Source organism: Hyperoodon ampullatus (genome assembly GCF_949752795.1).
Source record: "Hyperoodon ampullatus genome assembly, chromosome: 5".
Taxonomy (NCBI): Eukaryota; Metazoa; Chordata; class Mammalia; order Artiodactyla; family Ziphiidae; genus Hyperoodon; species Hyperoodon ampullatus.
In genome coordinates, this window is record NC_136918.1 from 132,016,250 (window position 1) to 132,029,580 (window position 13,331).

Genomic DNA, 13,331 nt, shown 5'->3' on the forward strand with positions numbered 1-13,331 from the left:
ATGTCCTACTATCCCTGCTCAGGAAACTTCTCCTCCTGCTCCCTTGGGGACCACCTGCGCTACTCAAGCTCCTCCTGTGGCTCTTCTTTCCTCGGCGACCTGGTCTACAGCACTGATCGCTGCTCTCCCCGCTCCTGCCGTCTGGGCTCCTCTCTCCGGAGTGGCTTCTATGAGCCCAGCAAGTGCTTTACATCCTGTGGGCTATCCAGGCCCGGCCAGACCTCCTGCTACCGTCCAAGGACCTCCATGATCTACAGTCCTTGCTGCACAACTTATGCTGGGTCTCTGGGCTCTCGGCCCAGCAGAGGCTGCTCCCTGGGCTATGGATCCAGAAGCTGCTACACACTGGGCTTTGGATCCCATGGCTTCAGACCCCTGGGTTATGAAGTCTATGCCTTCCCTTGGCTGAGCCATAGATCCGGCTTCTGTCGTCCATCCTGCTTTGCCTCTAGGAGTTGCCAATCACTGTGTTACAGACCAATCTGTGGATCTGCCTTCTATTGATCAGCTTGTGGAACATTCAGATGTGAGCAATGTGTCGAACCTCTATACAGAGCTTCTATCATCTTCATGATCTTCGGGAGGATCAACTGTTCTTCACCGTTTTTCCATTCGTAAAATACTGACCAAAAAACTGTCTGTCACGTATACTGAACTTATGATTAAGTTTATGGAATAAATTAACGGAATTAGAAAAATGAATGAAATATATTACTAAATCAATTAATGAAATTCTTGTTAACAAACAATGAATTAATGTTAATGAATTAATGTGATGCTTGTTCATGCATTTTATTCACAAAATGGATAAAAACCTAAATGAATATAATCTAATAAACTCATTCAATCTGGCTTGCAAATGTGCTACTAAGTTTATTGTTAGGTTTAACTAGGTAAGCATGTTTTATTTTTTTTGGCTTTTGGTTTTTTTGGAGGCTGCTTTTCAGTTAACGTTTACTACACCTCTGAAAGCAAACTTTGAAAACTAACATTGATAGGTTTGAACTAAGTTATTTGAGGGTTTAAACATTTTCTTCTTCAAAACTTCTCTTTTCTGAAATCCTTACATTGCATGCATAAACTTCACGGGAATAATAATCTCAGGAGTGGCATAGAGCACATTTTCTTCAAAGAATATGGGGTCTTGATGTTTGCTGACTGAAGGAGAAAAGCAAGCAATTTGGGAAATACAACTGAATGGGGAAAAATTTTAGGTTATATGAGAAGTTTTGTGCATTAGTTTAGAGAGCTTTCTTTGATTCAGTCAACGTTGGGTGGCAGAAAACCTTATCCCTTCATCTCACTGAGTACCTTTGTATGGAATTGATTTCTTCACAGGTGTAAAGAGGAAGCCAATTATATTTGGTGAGAATTAATTAGGCTCATGAGATGTAGAGTTTCACCTTAGTGGATACAAGATCCAAATTATACATGGCTGGAAAAAACAAGGCTTTCAAAATATGAGAAATCACAATTTCATTCATACTGCAACACACATTTACACACTCCTCGTTTTTATGTTTTATGGTGCCAATCTGACATTTTATAGGTCACATATTTCAGAAAACAGACTAGTGCTAAGTTAGGCAACATATTGATAAGTCTAAAACAATTAACAAAAAGATAGTATCTTTATACTGAGATGAAGAACAAGTTTCAAAGAGTTTTCCTATTCATCGTTTTTCAGATCGCTATAAGAATCATGAGAAACACACATTTTATGAACTAGTTATTTTACACAGAAGGAAATGAAGACTCAAAGGCCATTAAGGGCTCGCTCTAGGTCCCAGTCTTACAATAAAACCAAATAAAACCATCTATCTATATGATAGATGAGGACTAATATAAGAAGTGAAGACGCAAGCAACATGGGAGAGAATAAGGAGAATTCTGAGAAGGTGAAATAAAATGATCAAAGCAGAGAGGTACAAAGGTACTTGCGTTCAGGAAATTATTGAAAATCAAGTTACAATTTGTATGGATTAGTAATGGAAAATCAGCTAGAGAGGTATAATAGGTCTCTTTCACTTCATTGTTTTGGATATCTTGAGTTTTGGATCACATTAATCTTAGGATTCATCTTCTCTTATTCATACTGTTAAAATAGTTTTCTGCCTGCTCATTTTCATTCTATTTTCTACTTACTTAAGCATTTAAAAATACTTTATAAAATAAAACTTTTGTCAAATATTATGTAAAATAGTATGTCATTATATTTCCTTATTTTATATAAATATATTCATATTGAATATATAGCATAATATAAAAAATATAAAATATATAACAAACAGTTAAATCTCTTAAATCTCCTACTACAAATAAAGTAGCAGAGCATTTGGTAGGCTTTACAGTGTTCTGAAACAAACATACTCCCTAAGTAGAAGTACCTCTCTGGCCTATATACAAAGCTTCCTTTAGACCAGGAGCAGGAAAAGATTCTGTAGGTCTAGTCTCAGATGCAAGCAACCCTACTGGTTGGGTCAAACAATCTGGCAGACCGTATGGTGTTGGTGGCATCAGTGGAATAGAAGAAAATAAAAATAAAATAAAATAAAACTGCAATGTGGTGTTTACGGCACACCTCGGTGGGAAAATCACAATGCAGGCAAATAAAGTTATAGAACAAGGTCTTATAATCTGTAGTTGAAAATTAACATATCTTTGGATAATCAGATCCTTGGAAACTACTTGGACCTGCTAGAGATACAAAATTGGACACTGGGTCAAGTGATCATGCATCTGTAGCTGTCCATCGTGAGATGCGTTTTGTTGAAATTTCCAAGTCATGAAGTCAGGTGGATTCAGTAGCAATCCATTGTAAGACAGAAATAGCTCATACAGGAATGGAAACTAGCAGAACAAGGAAGCAGGATCCATGAGCAGAAGCCCAGACCCCCATGTCACAAACCAGCATTGCACCACCACGTCTTCCTCAGATCACATGTGTGGTCATATTTGGTGCCTCACATGACCAGCTGAAGGAGGAAGGGAAAAGCCCAAGCAAGGCTTGCAGATGGATTGGCTCATTGCATGGATGCCTTTAAACACCATGATGAGAAAAAAATAGTTTCTCTATGTGTAGAATCATATGTCTAGCCCCTGGTTATCCACTTTGTAGAAAAGTGAAAAGTGGTCCCAGTTGGTGATACATCTAGATTCCTGGACAGTTGCAATTGACCACACCAGCTAGTTAAAAACCTGGAAGGGAGAATATATAATATTCAGACAATACAATCTGGTATAGAGACATATGGATGGATATATGTATGTAGGTCCAAAGTGTCAAGGTCTCTGTATTTCTTCTTAATGCCCACCAGAATGCATCTATCATGGAAGAGCAACTAAAAACTCAAGTTGACAAAATGACTGTCTGTCAAGCTAGCTTGTCTTTGCCAGAAGACCTCACAATGCTGGCAAGATGAGCATGTGAATAAGTGACCAGAGAGGCTATGAATGCGTTCAACAGCACAAGCTCCCACTTACAAATCTTATATAATGAATGCCACCACAAATGTCCAATCTCTCAGCAATGGAGGCTAATGCTAAACTCCCAGTATGGCACTATTCCTCAAGGAGACCAACCGGTCACTTGGTTGCAAGTTAACATGGCCCCCTTGTGCCATGAACAGATCATTGGTTCATCCTCAAACACATAGCTACCTATTCAGAGTAAGCCTCTGCTTTTTGTGCTTATCTCAGCAGCAATATTATTCAGGAGCTAATGAAAAACTTGATCCACCAGCATGGAATTCCTCACAAGGCAGCATCTAATCAGGAAATCCACTTCATAGTAGAGACACCGAGAAGTGGGATCCACAAGTTATGTCAAAAACCACAAGACCCTGAAGCTCTCTGCCTGATAGAGCATTAAATAGCCCCACTGACAGCAAAACTGAAGTTTGCTTGGAGCATGGAAACAATGTCCTCAAAGATTGGGTCCCAAATATCCACTTACTCTCATCCCCAGTGACCCATTTAAGAACTTTATGCGTCCTATTTCTGCAACTGGAATTTCCGAGGATAGAACACCTATTCCCAAAGATAGACTTTCTAATGGAAATATCAAAGGTATCATTGAACTGCAATTATGACTGCTGGCTGAGCACTTTGAGTTCCTTGTTTCAGGTACCAGCAAGCCAAAAAAATAAATAAATAAAAAGAGTTACCGTCTAATCCAAGGGTAGATGATTCTGTTTAGTAGAAAATAGTAGGGTTACTGTTACACAGTGAGGGTAAGAAGGAGTATGTGTGGAGCTCAGTCGATCTACTTAGATGGCCCTTGAAAATTCCTGCCCAGTTGAGGATGTGATTTGTCATATGCAGTAACTATAGCAAGAAAAGTGTATGGTTATCAGTGTTCATACCTCTTAGGAAAGGGCATAGGTAATACCACCAAGAAATCCACTGAGACAAATAGAAGTGGTAGCTGAGGGTGAAGCAAATTTCTAATAGATTGTGAAGGAGGGAAATAATGAGTACCCACCCTAGCTCCGAGTTCAAGTGCAGTGACAGAGTCTATGTTTCATTCAACCCTGTCACTCTTGAACATTTCCCTTCAGGAAGAGAGGCCAACCAGAGCTACAGAGAATCTCTCTCCTGATAAGTTGACCCTCAAGGTGAAAATGGTGCACTGTGAGAGATACAGGTCTGCACTGGAACTCACATCACATCCCTTCAAAAAAGGAATAACTGGGCTTCCCTGGTGGCGCAGTGGTTGAGAGTCCGCCTGCCGATGCAGGGGACACAGGTTCGTGCACCGGTCTGGGAAGATCCCACATGCCCTGGAGCGGCTGGGCCCGTGAGCCATGGCCGCTGAGCCTGTGCATCCAGAGCCTGTGCTCCACCATGGGAGAGGCCACAACAGTGAGAGGCCTGCGTACCACACACACACACACACACAAACACACACACACACACACACACAAATAGCAACAGTAAAATTGTCAACTGAACTCTAAACATATAGAAAGGGGAAGGTAGGAAAACAATTAAATAGCCTCAAATTTGTAATGAAAGAACAATTTAAAACTAGAATACACGACTAGTGAGTATCTGTTTCAAATAGGAAATAGAAAAACAGATATTTTCAGACAACTGAAAACTTCGAGAAATTGTCACTAGCCTTCCAGCACAAAAATATATAGTTAAAAGTTATACATAGTAAAAGCAAAATGATCCTCGCCTATAGCAAAAAGATGTAGGAAGGAATAAAGAGTAAATAAAAAATATATATTGGGTACATTTAAGCAAATACTGCCTGTAAAAACATGGGGACAAATATTTATCCATGTGCATAAGCATACATAAAATGAAAATGCTAACATAATAATATATGAACTGGGGTAAGGATAAGTGGCCTTAAGATTTCTAAAATTCTTCCATTGTACAGAAAACTGTAAAAATATGAATTTATATTAGCAAATCAACAATCGGCTGTGATCTTGAAGGCAGCACTGCCCAACAGAATTTCTTTGATGGTGAAAATATTTTTTATCTGCAATTTCCAATATTTGGTATCCATTAGCCACGTGTAATCTGTTGTGCACTTGAAATGTGATGAATATGACTGAGGAACTGAATTTTAATTGAATTGAATTGAATGTATGCAAATTGAATTTGATATATGTGGCTAGTGCCTACTCTATTGGATGGTGTGGCCTTAGTGTAACATTTACATAACTAATGAAATAATGTGCATCCTCCTGGTAGTCCGACAGATTCATTGTTAAGAAATATCTTGATAATATACAATAAACTTCTTAACATATAGCAAACTTTGAGATTAATAAAGTAGAAGTAGCATTTTTGTTTCTTTTGCTGGATATATCTTTTATGTTTCCTTTTCTGTTCCCTCATATTTAAGAGAATCTCTTTTATGTAGAAAATAGTTTTGATTTTCATTCCAGTCTGATATTGTAAGTCTTTTATATGGACTATTTGTCATATTATATTTAACTTAATGATTGATACCGTCAGATTTCTACCTACATATTTACTATTTTATTGTTATGTATTCCATCTTTTATGTTTCTTTTTGTCTCTTTTCATGCATTTGAGGAGTAATAAAATGGTTTAATGCTATAATTTTACTCTTTTGTTATTTTTTCCAGGCTTTTAATTTTTAAGCAAAATCTTAGCCAGGCTTTTAATTTTTAAGCAAAATCTTAGATTTTAATGATCATTCTTAATGTATTACTGTTTACTTCTTCTTATATATTAAGAACCACTTTATTAGTGCTGTGTAGAATGTGTATTTAGACATAATTCACTCATATTTCAGTCTTCTTTTCACCTCCTGCAATTCCAAATTTCCCTCTGAGATTATTGTCTTTTTAATTTGAGAAAATCCTTCAATATTCATTTTAGTTCAGGTTTACCTGTTATGGAAAGCTCTATAAAAAGAAGATATTTGGATATTTTACAGTGGAAAAATAATCTAAAAGGGATAGAGTAGATAAAAATTATGTTTTACAGTGAAAAAGAAAATCATATGAAGGAATCTGAAGGTAGAAATGTTCAGAAGGTATTGTTTGATGGGAGTTGTTCTAGAGAAGAAAGATCTCTACAAAATTTTAAATATAGATGACAAAAGGGACAATATATATATGAAAAGCCATAAACTATACTCATACTGAACTTTTTAATTTAAACTACAGAGATAGAAAACCCCATAAAGTCACTACTTATCTCCTCTTACCTCTAAAATATTTGACTCTGAGTCTTTTCACATGTGCACATATTGGCATCCCCTGAGTCTCTGCTTCAAAGTAGACTTCTTTAGTCATTTTTGCCTCTAAACATTTGTTCTGGTTTATCTCTGTGATCCACCATATTTCTTATTCAATTTACCTGATCTATTTTCTCTTTCTAAAGAATTTGAGAAGTAATTTTATAATAAAATACATAAAAATAATTGTAGGCAATGAAATAAAGTTAGGGAAAGAAAATCATTGGTGGCAAATAGGGTGCCTTTATTCCAAAGACAAAAAAACAATTAATTCATCTTAATCCCTTCCCTTAGAGCTAAGCATCCCCCAGCCAACATACAGTCAAATGAACAAAGAATCTTGGCCAGTGAGAAGAGAAGGGGATTTTCTGGTCACGATGAGATGACATCAAAGGCATGTCATCATAGAATTTCTGGCTTTGGAGCAGGTCATTAGCTTAGTGCTTTAACAACACGGTGAGTTCACACATGAATATGAGATGAAATGAATTTTTCATCTGCAATTACAGAAAATATTATTGAATTACACATACAGAGATGAGACTTTACAAGCGTGACAAAGGTGACTGTGTAGAATGTCACACCCATGGCTAAGAGTATAAAAACACCCCAGTCCAGGGGGTGACCTTAAACCTCAGAATCTTCTCATTGTCACTCATTGGAACTCACAACTCCTCTCAACATGTCCTACTATCCCTGCTCAGGAAACTTCTCCTCCTGCTCCCTTGGGGACCACCTGCGCTACTCAAGCTCCTCCTGTGGCTCTTCTTTCCTCGGCGACCTGGTCTACAGCACTGATCGCTGCTCTCCCCGCTCCTGCCGTCTGGGCTCCTCTCTCCGGAGTGGCTTCTATGAGCCCAGCAGGTGCTTTACATCCTGTGGGCTATCCAGTCCCTGCCAGACCTCCTGCTACCGTCCAAGGACCTCCATGATCTACAGTCCTTGCTGCACAACTTATGCTGGGTCTCTGGGCTCTCGGCCCAGCAGAGGCTGCTCCCTGGGCTATGGATCCAGAAGCTGCTACACACTGGGCTTTGGATCCCATGGCTTCAGACCCCTGGGTTATGAAGTCTATGCCTTCCCTTGGCTGAGCCATAGATCCGGCTTCTGCCGTCCATCCTGCTTTGCCTCTAGGAGTTGCCAATCACTGTGTTACAGACCAATCTGTGGATCTGCCTTCTATTGATCAGCTTGTGGAACATTCAGATGTGAGCAATGTGTCGAACCTCTACACAGAGCTTCTATCATCTTCATGGTCTTCGGGAGGATCAACTGTTCTTCACCGTTTTTCCATTCGTAAAATACTGACCAAAAAACTGTCTGCCACATATACTGAACTTATGATTAAGTTTATGGAATAAATTAACGGAATTAGAAAAATGAATGAAATATATTACTAAATCAATTAATGAAATTCTTGTTAACAAACAATGAATTAATGTTAATGAATTAATGTGATGCTTGTTCATGCATATTATTCACAAAATGGATAAAAACCTAAATGAATATAATCTAATAAACTCATCCAATCTGGCTTGCAAATGTGCTACTAAGTTTATTGTTAGGTTTAACTAGTTAAGAATGTTTCTTTCTATTTTTTTTTTTTTTGGCTTTTTCTTTTTTTAGAGGCTGCTTTTCAGTTAATGTTTACTATACCTCTGAAAGCAAACTATGAAAAACTAATATTGATAGGTTTGAACTAAGTTATTTGAGGGTTTAAACATTTTCTTCTTCAAAACTTCTCTTTTCTGAAATCCTTACATTGCATGCATAAACTTCACGTGAATAGTAATCTCAGGAGTGGCACAGAGCACATTTTCTTCAAAGAATATGGGGCCTTGATGTTTGCTGACTGAAGGAGAAAAGCAAGCAATTTGGAAAATACAACTGAATGGGGAAAAAATTTAGGTTATATGAGAAGTTTTGTACATTAGTTTAGAGAGCTTTCTTTGATTCAGTCAACGTTGGGTGGCAGAAAACCTTATTATCCCTTCATCTCACTGAGTACCTTTGTATGGAATTGATTTCTTCACAGGTGTAAAGTGGAAGCCAAATATATTTGGTGAGAATTAATTAGGCTCATGAGATGTAGAGTTTCACCTTAGTGGATCCAAGATCCAAATTAAACATGGCTGGAAAAAACGAGGCTTTCAAACCATCCGAAGTCACTATTTGATTCATATTGCAACACACATTTACACACTCCTCGTTTTTATGTTTTATGGAGCCAATCTGACATTTTATAGGTCACATATTTCAGAAAACAGCCTAGTGCTAAGTTAGGCAACATATTGATAAGTCTAAAACAAATAACAAAAAGACAGTATCTTTATACTGAGATAAAGAACAAGTTTCAAAGAATTTTCCTATTCATCATTTTTCAGATCGCTATAAGAATCATGAGAAACACACATTTTATGAACTAGTTATTTTACACAGAAGGAAATGAAGACTCAAAGGCCATTAAGGGCTCGCTCTAGGTCCCAGTCTTACAATAAAACCAAATAAAACCATCTATCTATATGATAGATGAGGACTAATATAAGAAGTGAAGACGCAAGCAACATGGGAGAGAAAAAGGAGAATTCTGAGAAGGTGAAATAAAATGATCAAAGCAGAGAGGTACAAAGGTACTTGCGTTCAGGAAATTATTGAAAATCAAGTTACAATTTGTATGGATTAGTAATGGAAAATCAGCTAGAGAGGTATAATAGGTCTCTTTCACTTCATTGTTTTGGATATCTTGAGTTTTGGATCACATTAATCTTAGGATTCATCTTCTCTTATTCATACTGTTAAAATAGTTTTCTGCCTGCTCATTTTCATTCTATTTTCTACTTACTTAAGCATTTAAAAATACTTTATAAAATAAAACTTTTGTCAAATATTATGTAAAATAGTATGTCATTATATTTCCTTATTTTATATAAATATATTCATATTAAATATATAGCATAATATAAAAAATATAAAATATGTAACAAACAGTTAAATCTCTTAAATCCCCTACTACAAATAAAGTAGCAGAGCATCTGGTAGGCTTTACGGGGTTCTGGAACGAACATATTCCCTAAGTAGAAGTACCCCTCCGGCCTATATACAAAGCTTCCTTTAGACCAGGAGCAGGAAAAGATTCTGTAGGTCTAGTCTCAGATGCAAGCAACCCCACTGGTTGGGTCAAACAATATGGCAGACCATAGGGTGTTGGTGGCATCGGAGGTATTGAAGAAAATAAAAATAAAATAAAATAAAACTGCAATATGGAGTTTATGGCACACCTCAGTGGGAAAATCACAATGCAGGCAAATAAAGTTGTAGAGCAAGGTCTTACAATCTGTAGTTGAAAATTAACATATCTTTGGATAATCAGATCCTTGGAAACTACTTGGACCTGCTAGAGATACAAAATTGGACACTGGGACAAGTGATCATGCATCTGTAGCTGTCCATCGTGAGATGCGTTCTGTTGAAACTTCCAAGTCATGAAGTCAGGTGGACTCTGTAGCAATCCATTGTAAGACAGAAATAGCTCATACAGGAATGAACGCTAGCAGAACAAGAAAGCAGGCTCCATGAGCAGAAGCCCAGACCCCCATGTCACCGACCAGCATTGCACCACCACCTCTTCCTCAGATCACATGTGTGGTCACATTTTGTGCCTCAAATGACCAGCTGAAGGAGGAAGGGAAAAGCCCAAGCAAGGCTTGCAGATGGATTGGCTCATTGCATGGATGCCTTTAAACACCATGATGAGAAAAAAATAGTTTCTCTATGTGTAGAATCATATGTCTAGCCCCTGGTTATCCACTTTGTAGAAAAGAGAAAAGTGGTCCCAGTTGATGATACATCTAGATTCCTGGACAGTTGCAATTGACCACACCAGCTAGTTAAAAACCTGGAAGGGAGAATATATAATATTCAGACAATACAATCTGGTATAGAGACATATGGATGGATATATGTATGTAGGTCCAAAGTGTCAAGGTCTCTGTATTTCTTCTTAATGCCCACCAGAATGCATCTATCATGGAAGAGCAACTAAAAACTCAAGTTGACAAAATGACTGTCAGTCGAGCTAGCTTGCCTTTGCCAGAAGTCCTCACAATGCTGGCAAGATGAGCATGTGAATAAGTGACCAGAGAGGCTATGAATGGGTCCAACAGCATAAGCTCCCACTTACAAATCTCATATAATGAATGCCACCACAAATGTCCAATCTCTCAGCAACGGAGGCTAATGCTAAACTCCCAGTATGGCACTATTCCTCAAGGAGACCAACCGGTCACTTGGTTGCAAGTTAACATGGCCCCCTTGTGCCATGAACAGATCAGTGGTTCATCCTCAAACACATAGCTACCTATTCAGAGTAAGCCTCTGCTTTTTGTGCTTATCTCAGCAGCAATATTATTCAGGAGCTAATGAAAAACTTGATCCACCAGCATGGAATTCCTCACAAGGCAGCATCTAATCAGGAAATCCACTTCATAGTAGAGACACCGAGAAGTGGGATCCACAAGTTATGTCAAAAACCACAGGACCCTGAAGCTCTCTGCCTGATAGAGCATTAAATAGCCCCACTGACAGCAAAAGCTGAAGTTTGCTTGGAGCATGGAAACAATGTCCTCAAAGATTGGGTCCCAAATATCCACTTACTCTCATCCCCAGTGACCCATTTAAGAACTTTATGCTTCTTATTTCTGCAACTGGAATTTCCAAGGATAGAACACCTGTTCCCAAAGATAGACTTTCTAATGGACATATCAAAGGCATCATTGAACTGCAATTATGACTGCTGGCTGAGCACTTTGAGTTCCTTGTTTCAGGTACCAGCAAGCCAAAAAATAAATAAATAAATAAAAAGAGTTACCATCTAATCCAAGGGTAGATGATCCTGTTTAGTAGAAAATAGTAGGGTTACTGTTACACAGTGAGGGTAAGAAGGAGTATGTGTGGAGCTCAGTCGATCTACTTAGATGGCCCTTGAAAATTCCTGCCCAGTTGAGGATGTGATTTGTCATATGCAGTAACTATAGCAAGAAAAGTGTATGGTTATCAGTGTTCATACCTCTTAGGAAAGGGCATAGGTAATACCACCAAGAAATCCACTGAGACAAATAGAAGTGGTAGCTGAGGGTGAAGCACATTTCTAATAGATTGTGAAGGAGGGAAATAATGAGTACCCACCCCAGCTCCAAGTTCAAATGCAGTGACAGAGTCTACGTTTCATCCCAACCTGTCACTCTTGAACATTTCCCCTCAGGAAGAGAGGCCAACCAGAGCTACAGAGAATCTCTCTCCTGATAAATTGACCCTCAAGGTGAAAATGGTGGACTGTGAGAGGTACAGGTCTGCACTGGAACTCACATCACATCCCTTGAAAAAAAGGAATAACTGGGCTTCCCTGGTGGCGCAGTGGTTGAGAGTCCGCCTGCCGATGCAGGAGATATGGGTTCGTGCCCCGGTCCGGGAAGATCCCACATGCCGCGGAGCGGCTGGGCCCCTGAGCCATGGCCGCTGAGCCTGCACATCCGGAGCCTGTGCTCCACCACGGGAGAGGCCACAACAGTGAGAGGCCTGCGTACCACACACACACACACACACACACACACACACACACACACACACACGCAAAAAGCAACAGTAAAATTGACAGTTGGCCTCTAAACTTATAGAAACGGGAAGGTAGGAATACAATTTAATAGCCTCAAATTTGTGATGAAACAGCAATTTAAAACTACAATACACGACTAGTGAGTATCTGTTTCAAATAGGAAATAGAAATACAGATATTTTCAGACAACTGAAAACTTCGAGAACTTGTCACTAGCCTTCCAGCACCAAAATATATAGTTAAAAGTTATACATAGTCAAAAGCAAAATGATCCTCGCCTATAGCAAAAAGATGTAGGAAGGAATAAAGAGTAAATAAAAAATATATATTGGGTACATTTAAGCAACTACCACCTGTAAAAACATAGGGACAAAAATTTATCCGTATGCATAAGCATACATAAAATGAAAATGCTAACATAACAATACATGAAGTGGGGTAAGGATAAGTGGCCTTAAGATTTCTAAAATTCTTGCATTGTACAGAAAACTGTAAAAATATGAATTTATATTAGCAAATCATCAATCGGCTGTGATCTTGAAGGCAGCACTGCCCAATAGAACTTTCTTTGATGGTGAAAATATTTTTTATCTGTAGTTTCCAATATTTGGTATCCATTAGCCACGTGTAATCTGTTGTGCACTTGAAATGCAATGAATAGGACTGAGGAACTGAATTTTAATTGAATTGAATTGAATGTATGCAAATTGAATTTGATATATATGGCTAGTGCCTACTCTATTGGATGGTGTGGCCTTAGTGTAACATTTAAATAACTAATGAAATAATGTGTATCCTCCTAGTAGTCCGACAGATTCATTGTTAAGAAACATCTTGCTTAATATACAATAAACTTCTTAACATATAGCAAACTTTGAGATTAATAAAGTAGAAGTAGCATTTTTGTTTCTTTTGCCGGATATATCTTTCATGTTTCCTTTTCTGTTTTCTCATATTTAAGAGAATCTCTTTTATGTAGAAAATAGTTTTGAT

At 38.1% G+C, this 13,331-nt stretch overlaps 2 protein-coding genes across 2 annotated transcripts; both read left to right on the forward strand.

The window, feature by feature from the left end:
* On the forward strand, positions 1–504 carry LOC307054046 (keratin-associated protein 13-3-like; the record flags this gene model as incomplete). Its single annotated transcript, XM_079705546.1, has 1 exon — positions 1–504. One exon carries the CDS (start codon positions 1–3, stop codon positions 502–504), a length of 504 nt encoding a protein of 167 aa, XP_079561672.1.
* A 6,905-nt stretch (positions 505–7,409) lies between these two features.
* LOC307054044 (keratin-associated protein 13-3-like) lies at positions 7,410–7,913 on the forward strand (the record flags this gene model as incomplete). Its single annotated transcript, XM_079705544.1, has 1 exon — positions 7,410–7,913. One exon carries the CDS (start codon positions 7,410–7,412, stop codon positions 7,911–7,913), a length of 504 nt encoding a protein of 167 aa, XP_079561670.1.
* Between the last annotated feature and the right edge of the window lie 5,418 nt (positions 7,914–13,331).